The following is a 20,118-nucleotide window of genomic DNA, read 5'->3' as shown; positions in this document are numbered from 1 at the left end:
ATGCAAAAGTTCAAGAAAACTAAGAGCAAATATATTAAAATATACTCTGGAAGTGAAATATTATAGTGAGAAAAAATGTAATATGATGGAAGTACTTAATGATATATTCAATGAGAAAATGAATGCTACAATAATGAAGAGATGGATGATGAAATAATGGAGAGATGAGTGAATACAAATAATTATCATGAAGTAATGGATGATATAAGCTAATAACAAAACTTAACCTAAAAGAAAAGAGTTCGTTCCGTACCTTTTACGTTTTTACTTTAGAATTTTGATTGTGACTGTTTATGATTTCCAAGTTGATAAATTAAATGTACAGTACCTAAATATGTTTAATTTTATATTGAATGCCTCAATAGTTGCAAGTTGCCAGTTTGAATTGTGGATTTAACTGATTTTTTTAATAGGTTCTCGATCTCATCTAATGATAAAAGCCATTTTTTAATTTAATTTTTGAATTTTGGACAGGAGGTTTGCGTTTTTGCCACAGTGGGAATTGTGTATTGAGAATTTTTGGGGCTACATATGGATAAAATCTACGAAAACATTCTTTATTTGGGTTTGGGGGTATGACATTTCCCGTCGAATATATTATATTTTTATATTATTACTGGAGACACAACAGGTCAACATGCTGCAAGCTTTGAGGACTTTTAAAGCAACTGGTGAACGGCATAGCATACAGCACTGCAAACCGCTACATGGAGATAAAAGCTGACCAGTTATACTGATAAGAATGGAGAGCCTGAGTTCCATTAACAATGCCCACCGCTTATTTAATCGTGGGAAAGAGCTAATTACTCCTACCTGCACTTACTATTACTACAGCAGGCTACTTCACGTTAGACCTTGGTTTTTAAATTGTCGTTAACATACTTGAACGTATTTACAGCTCCACGATTTCCTGTGGTTTAGGCTACGATTGTTTACAGGTCCGGCAAAATATGCAAATCAAGATAGTCTTAACCTGTCGTGATTTTATGTTGTCCCTTTCATTGTCCTGAAAGTTTTGCATTCTAGAATAATTATTGATTCAAAGTCTCTGTTGAATTTACTCTGGTATTTGGGAGTGGAACACGACAAGTACTAGGGCGTTTGTCTTCACATTAATATTTACAGATAAATTTCATTTATAGCTGTGCTCATTACAGAATATTAGTGTCAGAATCAGTAAATACTTATTATAATGACCCACTTTTTTATTCCAAATAATACTATAACATTTTAACGGCTCAGGTTGACTTATAATACCAAAATATCGGGGGACCGAGCTTCGCTCTGTAGTGTAAAAGCATAGAAGATTTGTAACAAAAGATTGAATTTATAGTTTATTCATTTTCTCAGTCGTACAATTATTTTTACAGTTATATGAGGAGGCACAACAGGCTTATGCCCAAAACTGTCCCTTTTCAATTTCATACTACAGTCTTCTTCTTCTTCTTACAAACAAGGATTAGGCTTTAACCTGTTCCGACTCACATCTAGCCAATTATTCAAATAAACATAAAAAATCCTATTATTGCTAACGCTTGCGTGGTCTGCCAACATCTCTTTTGCCTACTGGCTGATAATTATAGACTTTAAATGGTATTCTTTCAGCTGACATTCTTTGAACATGCTCCCTCCATTGATGCCGATTCTCCGTAACTCTTTCATTCATGCTGCAGATTTTCAATTCTTTCCTAATATCTTCATTCCTGAAATGATCTCTTCTGTCACATCCTTGGTTCTTCGGAGAAATCTCATCTCGGCTGCCTGCACTCTACTTTCAAGTGGCTTCGTAGTAACCCATGATTCACTACCATAGAGGAGGACTGGAGCGGCCATTACCTTATAAAATTTCATAATTGTATCTGTTCTGGCTTTTTTACCCAAAGTCCTGCTGATATTTCCACATATCATTTGAAACTTTCCTATTTTTTTCTCAATATCTAATTCATCTTTGTAACTAATGTCACTTCCTAGATATGTATATTGAGAAACTTGTTCCAAAACTGTATTATTAATAACAATTTTTGATCTGACCGGATATTTGCCTCTGAATGCCATAATTTTTGTTTTCTTAGTTGATATTTTTAAATTATATTTCATACTACAGTCCAAATCAAAATCTAGGTTAAGCTACTCATCAAATTAAAAATTTATTCACACTTCAAAAAACAAACACATCATCAATATTACAAATATATATACTATGAATTCGATTTAGAATGATATTCTATGTTTTATACAATATTTGTTAATATAACTTACTATGTAGGCTACTATTCTACATCTAGTTACTATTTTGGATTTTCTGAAGTAGACATGTTTTATAAAAAAAGAGAAATAATTTAAAATAAGTTTTTCTTGCTGAATAATAATTCTTCTCGTGAGATCAGCTGAGGAATAACTCACACATGCACTCGCTCACTCACCTCCATTACGGTATCGACATACGACAAAATTTCCAGCTGTTTTTCCAAGGACGTATTTATCCTTTTAATGTCCTTCAGCGAGTTATCCCAGGGTTGAGACCTAGTGCAATCAAATTTCATACCATAAACTTACTTTGTTCCAAATTTCGTGAGAATTGTTAGAGCCGTTTTCGAGATCCGGTCACATACAGATTTAAATATAAACATAAAAACATATAAACAAAAATTGCTCGTTTAATAGTATAGGATAACATTTCAACGGATAAGGTTTCAAGATTTCAGTCAAGTTTTAGTTTGTCAAATATTTAATCAGACCCTTGCAGAGCACGGGTTACCAGATAGTGTACAATTTAAACTTATATTCCATAATTTGTTTCTTGCTGAAGGTAATAGATAGGTGCTGATACGTGCATACTTCTATACTTCTGTTCTTCTATACTTCTCTTCTTCTCATACTTCTCTCATCTGTCTACAATATATTATTTACCTATTTTCTATTATTGTTTCTTCATAAAGATAATAGGTAGGTGTTGATACTTTATATGTTACGTAGATATTGACATTTGCAAGGCAAGTATGTGACGAGGTGCATTCAGATAGGTCAGCAACCTCTGAAGCTTTGAGCCGTCTGCCAAGCAAAGAACGCAGACCTAAAAAAGCAAGTTTTGTTTCTATACAATGGTAATGATGCCAAACTATGTGCTAGCTTATATAGACTATACTATCGCCAGCTTACTATATAATACCTACACTATATATATATATATATATAATATATATATATATATATATATATATATATATATACCACACATATCTAAGCTCTTGCGTTGTGCATTCAAATGATTACTCTTCGATTCTATAGTGAGGTCCACGTTATAATGGCAGTGGAGAAGGATAGTAGAACAACGTTGCCGAACCTCTGTCTTGTCACTTCCTTTTATAGAGTACAGCTGTACCGGTATATCTGATGTAATATTAACTGTTAATTCTTGTTCAAAATTATCAATATTGTATCTTTATTCATTTTTACTGTAAGTACATTATCAAAATGATAGAGAGAGGAAAAATAAGGTAACTTTGTGCTATTCCTCTCCTAAATTTAGATAAGGTTACACATAGTCCGAAATAGGTTAAGTCTTGTAGTTTTTCAATTCACTAAGTTTTCAGTCCTTAAGTATTTTCACAAAGTAGATTTTCGAATTTAAGCTGGGCTTACACCAAAGTTATTAACAAAATGTTAATAACTTAATCCTTATAGATTCTATTAGATTGAACATAGCTTATCATACACATGATGAACATGTGTGTTTGTCAAGTTCCGTTCAAACTATTGGAATCTATAAGGATTGAGTTATTAACATTTTGTAAATAACCTTGGTGTAAACCCAGCTTTAGATGCTTCAAAACTAAACATAGAAGAAATATTTCACATGTCTATAACTAAAATAGGAAATATTCAAAGACCTTAAAGAGATATAGACCACCATGCCTATGCCTTCCCAATGATAGCTCTTACTTGAAATTGGAGGCCGTCATTGAGGTATTTTAGCACGAGATATTATATACAGTATATGTAATATACAAAGACTTTAAAGATGCATAGACTCACATGCAGCGCTAGTGTCGTACTTGGAATTGAAATCGGCCATTGAGGGGGCAACCTATAAGATTATCACATACCAATGCCTTTGTAATCTATAATATTACACATATATAGATATAATATCTCGTGCTAAAATACCCCAATGGCGGCCTTCAATTTCAAGTAAGAGCTATCATTGGGAAGGCATAGGCATTGTGGGTCTATATCTCTTTAAAGTCTTTGGTTATATACATTGTATTAGTATATCTATTATATACATATATTTGTAATTTTATAGATTGCAAAGGCATTGGTATGTAATAATCTTATAGGTTGCCCCCTCAATGGCCGATTTCAATTCCAAGTACGACACTAGCGCTGCATGTGAGTCTATGCATCTTCAAGGTCTTTGGAGATATTCATATATTAAAAAAATAATTTTGAATAATTATCGAAAAACAAACTTTATTCCAAAAGCACAGCTGATCTTATTCGTCAAGAAAGTATACTTTTCAATGAGTAAATAATGAATTTCTAATTGAGATAAAATATTTTGTTAATTAATTATACTCCCTACATGTCAACTACGTACTGGCAACATTGCGGAGCTAGAAAAGGATAGCGCTATTTGCTTTGTTGAATGATAGACAAGGATAGCAACACCAATGTGAATCAAATACTGCCATTATAACGTGGACCTCACTATAGTTCACTCCATTTCAGATTCAGACTCATTGATATTATCTACAAGGAAAGCTGATAGAGTCTAGTCTAAAGTGAATATCCTTTCCTCAGCCAAAATATGCACTTTTGTTTTTACAGACTCTTCTTATTTGAGATTCGAATAGGTGTTTGCTCGTAGACTGGGAAAATAGCTGTAATTTGGAGGATTATTCACGGACAATTGTTATTGTTTCACAGAACATGATGGTGTCTTCCATCATAGTGTGTACAAAGATTGATGTGTGATTATGTAAGGATGCTTTGGAATCTGGCAAAGGATGGTTGGAGATGGATTGATAAGTTATGTCAATGGATTTTCATGAAGTGGTAAGGTATATTGAGATTCATGTTGTAATGCAGTATATTTGAATAGCATTGGTGTTGCTATCCTTGTCTATCATTCAACAAAGCAGATAGCGCTGTCCTTTTCTACCTCTGCAAACTTGCCAGATTGTCTTCTAACAATGTAGAATTCATAATTAAGTAACAGAATATTCCATCTTAATTATTATGAAAATTCATAATGAAATCATTGAAAAATATAATTTATTGCTTAATAAGATATAATTGATTATTTCAAACGAGAATGAACAGTTAATATTACATAAATAAACCTGTATCAGCTACCTTCTGTAGAATGCATTGACAAGACGCATATCCTTGTCCATCATTCGACAAAGCAGATAGCGCTGTCCTTTTCTACCTCTGCAAACTTGCCAGATTGTCTTCTAACAATGTAGAATTCATAATTAAGTAACAAAATATTCCATCTTAATTATTATGAAAATTAATAATGAAATCATTGAAAAATATAATTTATTGCTTAATAAGATATAATTGATTATTTCAAACGAGAATGAACAGTTAATATTACATAAATAAACCTGTATCAGCTACCTTCTGTAGAATGCATTGACAAGACAGAGGATCGACAACGTTGTTCTCCTATCTTTCTCTACTGCCACTATACTCTTGAGGAATTACATAGGAAACGTACAGCAATTTATTCCTTTAAACTTTGGTGTTGCTATCCTTGTCCATCATTCGACTTTTTTCATATCATATACAGTTCAATAATTATTTTCTTAGTCTATATTATGTAAATTCATCTATAATTTTGCTGTATTGTAAGCTATTGTATATAAGTGTAAAAGCCAGTATATATTGTAATCTACATAAATAAAGTACTCAATCAATCAATCAATCGACAAAGCAGATAGCGCTGTCCTTTTCTACCTCTGCAAACTTGCCAGATCGTTTTACAACAACGTAGAAGTATAATAATTTACAAATTATGAAAAATGTATTATTCAATCATTGAAAAATATATATTCTTGACAAATAAATATAATTGATTATTTTAAACAAGAATGAACAGTTGATATATTAACATCAGTTATCCTCTATAGAAGGCAGTGGCAAGGCAGAGAGAGAGTCAGCTGTTCTCCTATCTTTCTCCACTGCCATCAGCTACGTTTTTCTTCTTATACTATCACATATTAAAGTGCTGTCAACGTTATAATGGCATTGTTTGATTAGCATTGGTATTGCTATCCTTGTCTATCATTCGTCAAAGCGGATATCGCTATCTCTTTCTTGCTTTGCTCTGTTGCTAGATCGTCTTTTAACAATGTAGAATTAATAATTAACAAAGTATTCCATCTTAATTATGAATAACCATTTGAAAAATATAAATTCTTGCTTGATAAAATATAATTAATTATTTTAAACAATATTGAACAGTAGTTAATATAACATCAATAAACCTGTATCAGCTACCGTCTATAGAAGGCATTGACAAGACAGAGGATCGGCAACGTTGTTCTCCTATCTGTTTTCTTTTGGTAGAGAGTTAGTGGGGAGGATATTTTTAATATTCTTTCCGAAGAATGGACATTGATATGTCCAAAGCTCCGCCAATTTATGTAGATGCATAACAATATAATTATCTATAGTTATTATATTACAAATTACTTTTTCATATCATATACAGTTCAATAATTATTTTCTTAGTCTATATTATGTAAATTCATCTATAATTTTGCTGTATTGTAAGCTATTGTATATAAGTGTATAAGCCAGTATATTGTAATCTACATAAATAAAGTACTCAATCAATCTATCAATCAATCTTTCCACACTTCAATTATATCGTGGACCTAAGTATAGTGTGAATGGAGCTTAAAGTATCCAAAATACAGAAAACCCGAATTCTAGGGAAAGTGACACCTCTGATTGAATTGGGGAACCTTGACAGAACTGGGACCACCCTACCCTGTTGCAGCTCGTGATAGCGAGTCCATTCAACCCAATCCAACCTAGCGAAAGTGAAAGAAACTTTTCGGCAATCGAACTGACCACGACTCACTCTAAACAGCGACAGGTGGATTGAAGCTCTAATTGCAGGTTTTAGCTCTGTGGTACACAGTAATAATCAGTTTGATACACAGTAATTAGCAGTGGATCGGTGATTGATTGTGAATGAACGAGGCCTTTAGTGAGGTCCACGTTATAATGGCAGTGGAGAAAGATAGGAGAACAGTGTTACCCATTCTCAGCCTTCTATAGAGGATACCGGTATATCTCTGTGCCTGATGTAGCCTAATATTAACTGTTAATTTTAGTGGAAAAATAATCATCTATATTTTATCAATCAAGGAAATATATTAATCATCATTGAGACTGGTTCATCTGGTGTAATATAAACTGTTCATTACTGTTTAAAATAACCAATTATATCTTATTCGTTGAGAAAATATATTTTCAATGATTAAATAATGAATTTCTATAATTGAGATTAAATACTTTGTTAATTTATTATACTTCTACATTGTTAAAAACGACCTGTCAAAGTGGCGGAGCTATAAAAGGATAGCGCTATCCCCTTTGTTGAATAGTAGACAAGGATAGCAACACCAATGTTAATCAAATACTGCCATTATAACGTGGAACTCACTCTAGTGGAGGGGATAAAATGCAACTACCTTGCTCCAGAGAGTCACGCGCGGCTCTGCTTTGAAAACGCGTGCTTCAATCTGCTCTCTCACTCTCTCTCATCTGACAAGCTCTTACTATACATCATTATCACTCTCATTCTCTTTCTCTTTCGATCTGTATTTCATTCATTTGACTGGCACTTAGCGTTTACTTATCGTAGAGGTAGAATTTGGAACAAGGATAACTTGAATTTCAACGGGAGAGAAGGGCGCTTCTAAGTTTTAAGATCATGGGAACAAGTGCACTACCAAGTTGGGAATTTGGAATGCTTAGATTCTTATGCTTAAATGCGGGGCTTGATATAGTGGAGTCCATATTATAATGGCAGTGGAGGAAGATAGGAAAACAAACTTGCCGATATTCTGTCTTGTCAATGCCTTCTATTTACAGTAGCTGATACAGGTTTATTGATGTAATATTAACTGTTCATTCTCGTTTAAAATAGTCAATTATATTTTATTAAGCAAGAAATGATATTTTTCAATAATTTCATAATGAATTTTCATAATTGGGATGAAATATTCTGTTAATTAATTATCAATTCTACATTGTTAAAAGACGATCTGGCAACAGAGCAAAGCCAGAAAGAGATAGGCTATCCGCTTTGTTTAATGATAGACGAGGATAGCAATACCATTGTTAATCAAACTCTGCCATTATAACGTGGACCTCACTAAAGTTATGATACAAATAAACAGATTGAATACCGGTTGCACAAAAGCTTGTTTAGTTTTAATCGTGATTAAATTCCACTAGAATTCCAAAAAGGATTTACTTTATTTCTCTGTGCTGGAACCAATCAGAGAAGACGTCTCAGAGAATAAGGCATTTAAACACGATTAAAATTGAACAGGCTTTTGTGCAACTGGCCATGAATCTGTGGCACTTTACTCTATACTTGTTGGTGCTCGGGGAAAGAGGAGAAATCTATCAATATTAAATTATCTCCTTTAATTCATAATCATTAATACTTACTACAATAGGAAGATATTATATTTTAGCTAGTAAAATAGTCCCGCTTTATTATCTGATGAATCCATTTCAACAGTTTGTTTTTCTGTTCTGCAATAGTTATTTGTGCAACTAGTGCGCAAAGTGACAGTTTGCTGCACCGAAAGAAACGTTTATTGGAATGGTTTCTTGAGTGCAGCAGAGGAACTTTGCGCACGTATTTCACATTAAGTTTTTCCTACAGTTACCATTGAATATGAAAAGTGGGTAATTATGGGTAAAATTGCCTGAAATGCATCAAATGTTTTTCTGTGTAATTTATTATTTATAAAAACCTCAATCCTAAAATCCTAAAGTCCTCGTTGTCCTTGGTTATAATATATAATGAATAATAATTAGCTCGTTGTGCTTGGTTGCACCTCTGCTCATTATAGCAGCCCAGTCACTGTTACCAACTTCATTTTGATTTTGCTGCACTGGTGCTCCATATAACCTACTAAGTATTTTGCGTTGCCATGTTGCAAATCTGGAGTGCAGAAAAATTTTTCCCGCACTAGAGCGGAAAAGTGATTCTTTGCGTTCTGTAATCAGTGCAGCAATGGCCACTTTTCAACGTAACTGTAGGAAAATTTATTTCTTTGATATGTGAATATTTTTTCCTATTTTAGAGATAATAATGTGAAATATTTCTTCTATTTTTGGTTTTGAAGCATTCAAATTCAAAAATATACTCATCTATTCTACTATCCATGACGAACTGCGAGTGATAATCCGTTTTTTGAACTTTTTTAAACGACACTGCAGTCTAATTTTTGAATATTAGTTATTAAAACTAGTACTCACTGTGGGGCGCTTTCGGATTATTCAAATCCATTCTCAACACTCTAACATTCAACAGTGTTGAAAACGAATTTAAATAACCCGAAAGCGCACCACAGTGAGTACTAGTTTTAATAACTAATATTCAAAAATTAGACTGTAGTGACGTTTAAAATAGTTCAAAAAACGGATTAAAAATATAATTAATGACTGAAAATTTTGTGAACTGAACAACTACAAGACTTCACCTATTTCGGACTATGTGTAACCTTGAATTTTGAAGAGGAATAGCACTTATTTTCACTCTCTTTATCATTTTGATGATGTACTCATTGTATCAATACTGAGTTAAAACGTGAATGGTATCCTAAAATTTGTACACTTCGAGTGTGAGCTGAAAGAAATTATCAAACATTCATCAAATATTTGAAATGAAAGCCTTTCTTGATCATTTTAAAAATTATCATCCAGTTTTATATAGAGGATTAAGCTGTTTAACCACATTTACATCCTCTATATTCATTCATCTGCTCTACGCATAATAACTTCCTACTGAGTACTTTCCTACTAATTGGGAATTAAATGAGAGGACATGCTTCGCCACTCAATAGATTAGAATAAATTGATATCCAAAGAGTGCTTTTTATTATATAAATTGGATTATCTCCGTAATTCAACGTTATGAAAACATTCCACTCTAATGCGTTTTGAAAGGCTCCATTGACTTTGATATTTATGGTTTAATTATAAGGTGAATCTCATGATACATTTATTGAAATAAATTATAAAATACATTTCAATTTCGAGTGAATAAATTTGATTTGATTTTGATGTCTTCAAAGTGAGAGCCGTAGCTATAAGATTAGACTGTTAAGCTCCGTACTCTAGGGCCTCCCATTGGAAGGGTGGCTTCTTGAGGGCAGCTCCACCAACAAACAGATATTGGTCATTTTTCGAAAACTGCAGGTCTATCAATCTCTCATCTCCAGCATCCAATCCAAGTGTATGACTCGAAATTTTGGGAAGGAATAGTTTTTTGGTTGTGCCTGTTGGTCCTTCCCCAATCACTTTAATGAATCGTGTTTTGTGTATCATTCAATAAATAAATAAAAGCAATGGGGATCGGATAAAGCTCTTCGTTTAGTTGAAGCTGAAACTAGTAAATTGATATACAGTAATCTATAATGCAGTGTTTGATTGGCAATGGTATTGCTATCCTTGTCTATATCATTCAACAGAGCGGATAGCGCTATCTCTTTCTCGCTTTGCTCTGTTACCAGATCGGTATAATAAAGGAAAGAATTGGCTCATACACGTACGTGATAAGAAATACACGAATGACGACACTTACATCATCTACTAAACTGATTAACTTTAAACTTTGCATAAAGATTCTAAATTTACCGAGGGTTGTTATAGGCATATTTTTAATTCTTCAATATTTCATTAGGTAAAGTTTTCAGTTTGTCAAGTTTTCAATTAGACCCTTATGGAGCATGGTAGTTAAATATTAATTATCGACGTGAACTGATCAATTACCACGTTTACTCCACTATCAACTAAAATTCATCAAATATTACACGAATGATTCACTTCAATCAGGGGAACTACTATTCAAGGGAATTATCTAACGAATTTGCTTCTTTAAAGCTTGATAAGTTGCTACAATGTTTGGTAGTGTATGTATCTGTTTTACTTTCCTTGCCCTATTACCGTAGGTAAGGAAAGTATTGCTTTCCGAAAGAAATTAAGGTACCCCAATTTCTATACGTTTCAAGGTCCCCTTGAAAAAATGATTTTTGGGTGTTGGTCTGTATGTGTGTATGTGCGTCTGTGTACACGATATCTCGTCTTCCAATCAACGGAATGACATGAAATTTTGAACTTAAGGTCCCTTACACTATAAGTATCCGACACGAACAATTTCAATCAAATGCAATTCAAGATTGCGGCTAAAATGGCGAAAATGTTGTCAAAAACAGGTTTTTTTTCGATTTTCTCGAAAACGGCTCCAACGATTTTGATCAAAGTTATACCTGAAATAGTCATCGATAAGCTCTATCAACTGCCACACGTCCCATATCTGTAAAATTTTCAGGAGCTCCGCCCCATCTATGCAAAGTTTGATTTTAGATTCCCAATTATCAGTCTTCAGATTTAAACAAAAAATTTAAGTGGAAAGGATTGAGCATGAAAATCTCTTCAATTAATGTCCAGTAACATTTTCCAGTGAGAAAATGTGATTATTCAATTGCAAACTGTTGGCAACTGTTGATTCTATTAGATCATTCACTATGAAGAAATAGCAGACCTTGGGTGTCTCCAGCGTCATAGTCCTGTTACCAGCTGGCTCAGATCTTAGAATAGTAGACTTGAGATGCGAGTGAACACTAGCGTCAGGTGATCAATTTCCATAACGGCAAGGAAAGTTGTGTGAGTGCGCCAAACCATATTTTTTTTGGGTGCCCTCCTGAAGTTCTGACAAGAAACATTTGGAATCATAAAATGGTTCTTGGAGTTCTGAGAATGCAATTATTACACTCACTCATCTTCAGCTATAGTCATTCTAGAATCATAGACAGTATAGAGCAAATCGTTCAAACTATACTGCAGAGTATAGTGTTGTACTATTATATACAGTATACATACAATACTGTACAGTAGAGCGTATATAACTATTCTCCTACACAAAGATCACAGATGTGAAAAGGAAATAGAAAAATTAGCCCTACAAAAAAGTAAAACTTCGGAAATGATCCTACTAATCTAAACGCACATTAGTTTAGTATCTCCCATCTTTGGTTGGAGAAAGCCGAATAAACGATCAACAGACGGCCTTGTGAAGGTCATCGGCTCACCTCCCATCAAAACATCCACTTTTCATAACATCTAGTATTAAATAACCTTATTACAACAAGTATATTCTCACACAGGAGTTGGAGCAAGTTTATACGTCACATTTGGTTATTGATACTTGTAAACAGGTTTCGCCCACAATTGTAATGAGAAGAACTTCTCGTGCAGAATTGTTCGTTCTCTATTTTCCATAAGCTGATTGTCCGAAATTGTAACCAGTTCCCGGTTGAACTGAGATGTTTGGAAGATATTAGCTTACAAGGAGCAGGGAGTATAGAATTTAACGTATATGATGTTATATCATAGATTCAAGACTAATTTATTTATTCAATACTCTAAACTCTTAGATAGCCACACCCAGTGGCATTCAAAAGTTGGCAAATACATCTCCTGTTACTGCCAATTCTCATAAGGTATCCATTTACCAAATACAAATTTGTAAAACTGGATTTCATGAAAAAGTGGTTTTGTTTTGTATGTAGTGATGAAAAAATTGATGGATTTTTTGTATAAAGCGTAGTATAGTCATCCTATACTATTGAACGAGCAATTTCTGTTCATATGTTTATAGGTTTAGATGTCTAGATGTTTAGATGTCTAGGATATTTGGATATTTCACCGGATCTCGAAAACGGCTCTAATGATTCTCACGAAATTCAGAGCATAGTAGGTTTATAATATAAAAATTCGATTGCACTAGTTCTCTTCCCTGGGAAAACTCGCTGAAGGACATTGAAAGATAATTATTATTCATCCTTGGAGAAACAGCTGATAATAATTATTTCATCGTCTGTTGATGATGGAAATGAGTGAGCGAGTTCATGAGTGTGGGACTGTGTCAAAATATTATGAATCAGCTGTTGAACTTTTGTAATCATTCAATCAGGTACTTAGTGCCGGTTGCAAAAAAGCCGGGTTATTTTTAATCCTGATTAATTCCAGTAGATCCATCTTTCTGAAATGGTCTTCTCTGATTTGGTTCACGTGAAGTTAATCAGGATTAAAATTTAACCGGCTTTTGTGCAACCGGGCCTTTGTGAGGGAAATTTTTGCATTCCTAAAATTCATTTAATCTCAATTTACTGTGATTAGATAGATCATTTCTGTATGAATGTTACTATAATTTCTCCTTTCGTAATAAATTGTTTATGCTTTTGTACTCCAGAGCGAAGCTCGGTTCCCGATATTTTGAACAAAGATTGGAGCAGTATTGAATTTGATGCGCAGAGGCCTGTTGAATTTTAACCGTGATTAAACTTCCACGAGAAGAAATCAGAGATGCCTTCTTTTCAAAAAAGCCTTCTCCGATTTGTTCTCTTGGCATTTAATCATGATTAAATTCTAATAGGAGTCTGTGCAACCGGACCTATGTGACATCTATCAATAGATTCAAATTGTGTCATATTAAAATTGATTTGTCATTATTAGGAAAAACTTTGTCTTTTTAATCCACGTCGATGAAATTATAGTAGATAATGAGTTTTAGCTTCAACTGAATGACCTGATTTTTACTCAAGTATTGGTTCAAATCAGAAACTATTTCAGTATTTATATATTCATACATTTCATGATACACAAATCATATGCATGATAAGAGAAGGACCAACATGCTCAGCCCAGAACTCTTCCTTTTTCGAATTTGGATAGAATTTAGTAGGTTTTTCATTGAATCTCTGGAAAAGAAATTTCAATAATACACATAACATAAGACATTTGGTAAGTTAGATCCAACTTCATACAAAATATTCACAAAAGTATAGAACAGCTATGTTACAAATGAACAAGATACTACTCACAAAAAGTATAGTATGTTACCATTCTTATCAGGCCCGGTTTCTCGATTGAAAATAGAGATAATGGACTGCTAGATTTAATAGGTGTCTTAGAAACCGGACAAAATGTCTATAGTGAGGTCCATGTTATGATGGCAGAGTTTGATTAGCAATGGTATTGCTATCCTTGTCTATCATTCAACAAAGCAGATAGCGCTTTCCCTTTCTCGCTTTGCTCTGTTGCAAGATTGTCTTTTAACAATGTAGAATTGATAATTAATTAACAAAATATTTCATTTTAATTATCAAATCATTGAAAAGATATAATTTCTTGCTCAATAACATATAATTGATAATTTAAACGAGAATGAACAGTTAATATTAAATCAATAAACCTGTACCAGCTACCGTCTATAGAAGGCATTGACAAGACAGAGGATCGGCAACGTTGCTCTCCTATCTTTCTCCACTATAACGTGGACCTCACTAAAGTATATTATCGAAAGATTATATTGGTGTAAGCTCTGATCTTCACAAAATATTAATCGTAATAAATTCTTTTGCAGGTAAATGATCTCGAAATCCATAAGTAAACATAGGACAACGGTCAGTAAGTATAATTTGGAGTAACTCAATTGATAAGTATTTGACAAAGCAGATAACGCTATCATTCTCTACTTCCGCCAGATCACTTCTAAACAATGTAGAATTATTATAAACAATTGACAAAATATTAGTAATCTCAATTATGAAAATTTATTATTCATTCATTAAAAAATATATGTTCTTGCCGACTATAATATAATCGATTATTTAAAACAAGAATAACTTTTAATTATTACATCAGATATACCGGCATCAGCTATACTCTATAGAAGCCAGTGGCAAGGCAGAGAATCGGCCACACTGTTCTCCTATCTTTTTCCACAGCTATTATAACGTGGACCTCACTGCAATACCACAGTCCAAGACTACTTAAAACCGACCTGTAATCTACTATACTAAGGCCCAGTTGCACAACAGCCGGTTAAATTTTAACCGTGATTAATTTCACGAGAACCAATCAGAGAAGGCGTTTTTGAAAAGACGGCTTCTCTGATTGGTTCTCGTGAAATTAATCACGGTTAAAATTTAACCGGCTGTTGTGCAACCAGCACTCAGGCTTCGAAACCAAAGAGGTGGCTGGACTTTGTATTATTGAACGTATACTGCTTATCGTCTTCTCTCCTAAATTATGCTTCTTTTCCTTCTTCCTCTCCACTGTTTCTTTCGTCCTCCCTTCCTTCTTCTTCTCCTTCTTTCTCACCACCTTTCCTTCCGACCACTCTTATTCTTTTTCTTCTCCTTCTTCCTCTCCACCATTCCTTTTGTCCTTTCTCTTCCTTCTTCTTCCTCTCCGCCTTCCCTTTCGTCTTCTTGTTTCTCCTCTTCCAGTTTCGTTCTTATCACCCCTCTTCCTCTTTTAGTTCCATTCATTAACATTCCACGTTGTTTACTCTTTCTAGTTCTTCCTCTTTTCCTTTCCATCTGTCCTCTCTTATTATCATCCTCCTTCTCCTTCTCCCTCTGCACCTTTCTATTCGTCTCCACTCATCCTTCTTCAAGCTCATCCTCTCTCTCTCTCTCTCTCTTTCCATCGTTCTCTCTTATTATCATCCCCCTTCTCCTTCTTCCTTACCACCTTTCTATTCGTTCACTCTTATCCTTCTTCTTCTCCTTCTTCCTCTTACCGTCCTCACCCTTTATCCTTCTTCTCGTATCTCCTCTTAAAGTTTCGTTATCACCATGATTTCTCTTTCTGTTCATTTCCATTCATTGACATTCCACTTTATCTACTGTTTCTAGTTCTTCTTCTTCTTCTTCTTCTTTTTCTTAATCTTATTCTTCTCCCTCACCGCCTCTCTATTCGTCCTCTCTTATCCTTCTTCTTCCTCGCCACCTCTCTTTACGCCAACTCTTATCACGCTTCTTTCCGTCGTTCTTCCTCTTTCCATCCAGTTCTTATCATCATCAGCGCACATTCTTCACTTTCGTTTTCTTCGTCGACTTGTTCCTTCCTTCCTCTCTCTTCCTCACCCACCTCTACTCCTCCACCTCCTCTCACCAGAACTCCTGAACCGGCATGCCAGCGCGTGTAGGCGTCTGTGCGTTTGCAACTTCAGCTGCAGCAAGCTACAGGTCTCTCGGACCTTCAGTGTTAGCTGGGTCGTCACCCCGACATATCTGTTTGTCTGCCTGCCGTCTGTCGTCGCTCCGACGTATGTCTGTCGTGGCTGCGTCGTGTCGTGTATATGTGCTGGTGTGTGCTCTCCCTCGATTTACACCCCCTAGTAAAAAGTGATCTAATTTTTTCACGGACTTTTAAAGATTTACTTTAGTTTACACCCCTTAAACTGTCTGGAGTGTGTTAGTCTCCCTCGATTAACACCCCCTAGAATGAAGTGATTCACTTGATTCACGGACTTGAAAAGAATTGCTCTACTTTTACACCCCCTAAACTGTCTGGAGAGTTAGTCTCCTCGATTAAAACCCTCTAGTAAAAAGTTATTTACATAGCATTATTTAAAATATTTACTTTACTTCAACACCCCCTAAACACTCTGGAGTGTTGGTCTCCTCGATTGAAACCCCCTAGTAAAAAGTTATTTACTTTGAAAGATTTGAACGATTTACTTTACTTCAACCCCCTCTGAACTGTCTAGAGTGTTGGTCCCCTCGATTGAAACCCCCTAGTAAAAAGTTATTTACTTTGAAAGATTTAAACGATTTACTTTACTTCAACACCCCCTGAACTGTCTAGATTGTTGGTCCCCTCGATTAAAACCCCCTAAAAAAGTTATTTACTCTCCAATATTTATAATATTTACTTTATTTCAACCCCCCAAACTGAGTCTCCGTGTGTTAGTCTTCCTAGATTAATACCCACTAATAAAAGTGATTTTTTCCATTAACTATTTAAAACATTTACTCTATTTAAAACCCCTCTAAACACCTCCCAAACTTTCTGGAGTGTGCTTCTCCCTAGAATAAAAGATCCCCAAAATTTTTGAACTACAATTCTCTCTGCCCCTTGGAACTGTTGCTTTTAACACTCCAAAACTATGTCCACCCCTTACTATAATTATGTTATCAAGTATCAGTAAAAAAATCTTTTTTCAATATTGTAAATCAATTTTTCACTCCTATTAGATCCAGCCACGTGCATGTCTCGTGATTTTCATGGACTTTTCGATTGTCACATCGAAGTAATTTAGTTCTCGATACATTTTTGTATTGGTCACCCTTCGAGTGTTATTTCGTGGGAATCACAAAATGGCCACTTTCAAGGAGTTGGAATTGGAGTGGTCCACGCTATGCCAGGGACGTACAGAGACGGACACCCCCACAGGTAGGATGATCATTTTTTTCAGATTTGTTTTATCTAAAATTTGTTTGATATATCTACACACTTTATGAAGTATAGTTATAGAGAAAAGGTAGTATAAGAATATATCCCATATTGTACCAAATTTTAAGCCGGTTTCTGTTCACTCAAGCTGATTATTGTCTACTACTGTCTATTATTAATGTTTTGTTGGGGTGAGAGTGTTAAGAATGGCACAGTAAGAGAGACTACCAGCGTCGCATAGCTTTCCGAAAAAGAGCTACTAGGACTATCGGGTTGAGTTAAAAACGTTACAAACCTGTTAAGGAAGCTTCTCAAATAAAATTCTTGTAAAATACAAAGATAAGCTTGTTGAAACAAATAGCTGTAATTTATTTTCTTTACTGGACCGATATAGACGACTCTAGCTGGATCAGAAGGTGTGGCTTACGGATGTGATAAATTCTACCCAAGTTATCAACAAACACGTGAATTGTCTGCTTTAATTGTTATTTCAAAACAATACAGACTCAATTATTCCTATTAATAAAACTTGTAGTACCGTTTTTATTACACAAAGCAAATGTATTTCTCAAACTTCATACAAAATGTACAGATGTGGAGTTTGAATTGGGTTGTTACTTGAATAAATTCACATCATCAGCTCATGAATTATCAAATTGTATTACTCTCTAATAATTTAATAAAATTATTCGTACCAGTGAACACACAATACTGAAGATGGATTAAAACGTTGATTTATCCATATCTTCAACTTCGTACCAGAATAATCCATACAGCTTGTACTGCGAAAGTGAAATAGAAAAATAGCATTACGAAGAACATCTTTTCTGTCCCTATTTTCACCAATTCCATTTTAAATATTTGAATGTGTTATCAGTTGATAATGCCAAGTCACAGGATGTCAAGTTACAATCTCTAATTAATTTTGTATCAACAATTGATGAAAGAGGTTTTGTACACTTGCTGACGAAATTCCAATACGTTTCTGAATGAAATATTGACTTTAGTAGGTGTTGAAATTACGAAATTCCAATATAGACAAACTAAAAATTTACAAAAAGAACAATCACGCAATCATTTGACAGACCAGTTCGTTAGAGCTCGTCCATCTATTTCACAAAAAGCTGTCGTACAAAGCATGCCATGCTATACAAGATGTCACTGAGATTATGAAACACCCACTTCCAAGGTTGGAACTAGAATTCCAGATGAATGGAGAAGGCCTACTTAGTACTGTAAAGTGTGCTCTGTGACTTACAATTTCTTCACAGACTTCAGTAAAGCACCAAGTCAGTCCAAGTAGAGATAATGACAAGTCCTTATCGAATAATTGTTATTTCCATCTATGTAATCAATTTGTTTGGTGAAGAAAATTCAGTGAAACACAAACTTGGTCCTATAGTGAGGTTCACGTTATAATGGCAGTGGAGAAAGATAGGAGAGCAACGTTGCCGATCCTCTGTCTTGTCAATGCCTTCTATAGACGGTATCTGATTCAGGTTTATTGATGTAATATTAACTGTTCATTCTCGTTTGAAATAATCAATTATATTTTATTGAGCAAGAAATTATATTTTTTCAATGATTTAATAAATTAAAATAAAATATTTTGTAATGTTTGATTAGCAATGGTATTGATATCCTTGTCTATCATTCAACAAAGCAGATAAGATTTGCACAATTTGAAACTAAATTAGGAAATTGGAAAAGTTTTAGGCAATAGCCTGTTTTTTTCGATCATTGTATTGTTTGTGCTAACCAAATAAATGAATAAAAAAATAACGCTATCCTTTTCCAGCTCCGCAAAGTTGCCAGATCGTTTTTTAACAATGTAGAAATATAATTAATTCACAGAATATTTAATCTCAGTTATGAAAATTCATTATCCAATCATAGAAAAATATATATTCTTAACGAAAAAAATAGGCTATAATTGATGATTTTTAACAAGAATGAACAGTTAATATTACATCAGATATACCGGTATCCTCTGTAGAAGACAGTGATAAGGCAGAGAACCGTCAACGCTGTTCTCCTATCTTCTTCCACTACCATTATAACGTGGCCTCATGATAGTCCCATATTTTACAGGAGTTGAACCAATTTTGATTCTCATTTACTTTTCAAATCGTTTCAGAAATCATCACAAGTTCAATTTTGTTCCTGCATGTTTTTCAATGCCTGACTATTGAGAAGTGTTGTTATCTGTAGCATTGATAAGGCTGTTTGATTCGATACGAAATAGCGGTTCAATGATGCAATAGTTATTGTACCACGAGTATTCTAAGATTATGTTAGTATACAATTAATATTATAGTAAGGTCCACGTTATAATGACAGTGGAGAAAGATAGCAGAACAACGTTGCCGATCCTCTGTCTTGTCAATGCTTTCTATAGACGGTAGCTGATACAGGTTTATTGATGTAATAATAACTGATCATTCTCGTTTAAATTAACAATTATCCTATTATATTGAGCGAGCAAATTCTGTATTTTCATATCTGGTTGTTTACATTTATATCTGGTTATTTATGTTCGACGGATCTCGAAAACGGCTCTAACGATTTTCACGAAATTTGGAACATAGAAGGTTCATGATATAA

At 34.1% G+C, this 20,118-nt stretch overlaps 1 protein-coding gene across 6 annotated transcripts in view; it reads left to right on the top strand.

Moving 5' to 3' along the window:
- LOC111053165 (cerebellar degeneration-related protein 2) overlaps positions 1 to 20,118 on the top strand; it is a 255,727-nt gene that overhangs the window by 27,936 nt on the left and 207,673 nt on the right. The window contains exons 1-2 of one of the 6 annotated variants that reach the window (XM_039436966.1): positions 16,278 to 16,425; positions 17,316 to 17,514. The exons of 2 other annotated variants lie outside the window; for them this stretch is intronic. In XM_039436966.1, the coding sequence (XP_039292900.1) occupies positions 17,439 to 17,514 (76 nt within the window). In that variant the 5' untranslated portion in view covers positions 16,278 to 16,425; positions 17,316 to 17,438. Of the gene's footprint in view, positions 1 to 16,277; positions 17,515 to 20,118 lie in introns of those variants that run through there. 3 more of the 6 variants (XM_039436967.1, XM_039436965.1, XM_039436963.1) reach the window with 3 other exon arrangements.

Source organism: Nilaparvata lugens, chromosome 10, assembly GCF_014356525.2.
Source record: "Nilaparvata lugens isolate BPH chromosome 10, ASM1435652v1, whole genome shotgun sequence".
Lineage (NCBI taxonomy): Eukaryota > Metazoa > Arthropoda > Insecta > Hemiptera > Delphacidae > Nilaparvata > Nilaparvata lugens.
This window is presented reverse-complemented; position numbering and strand designations above follow the sequence as displayed.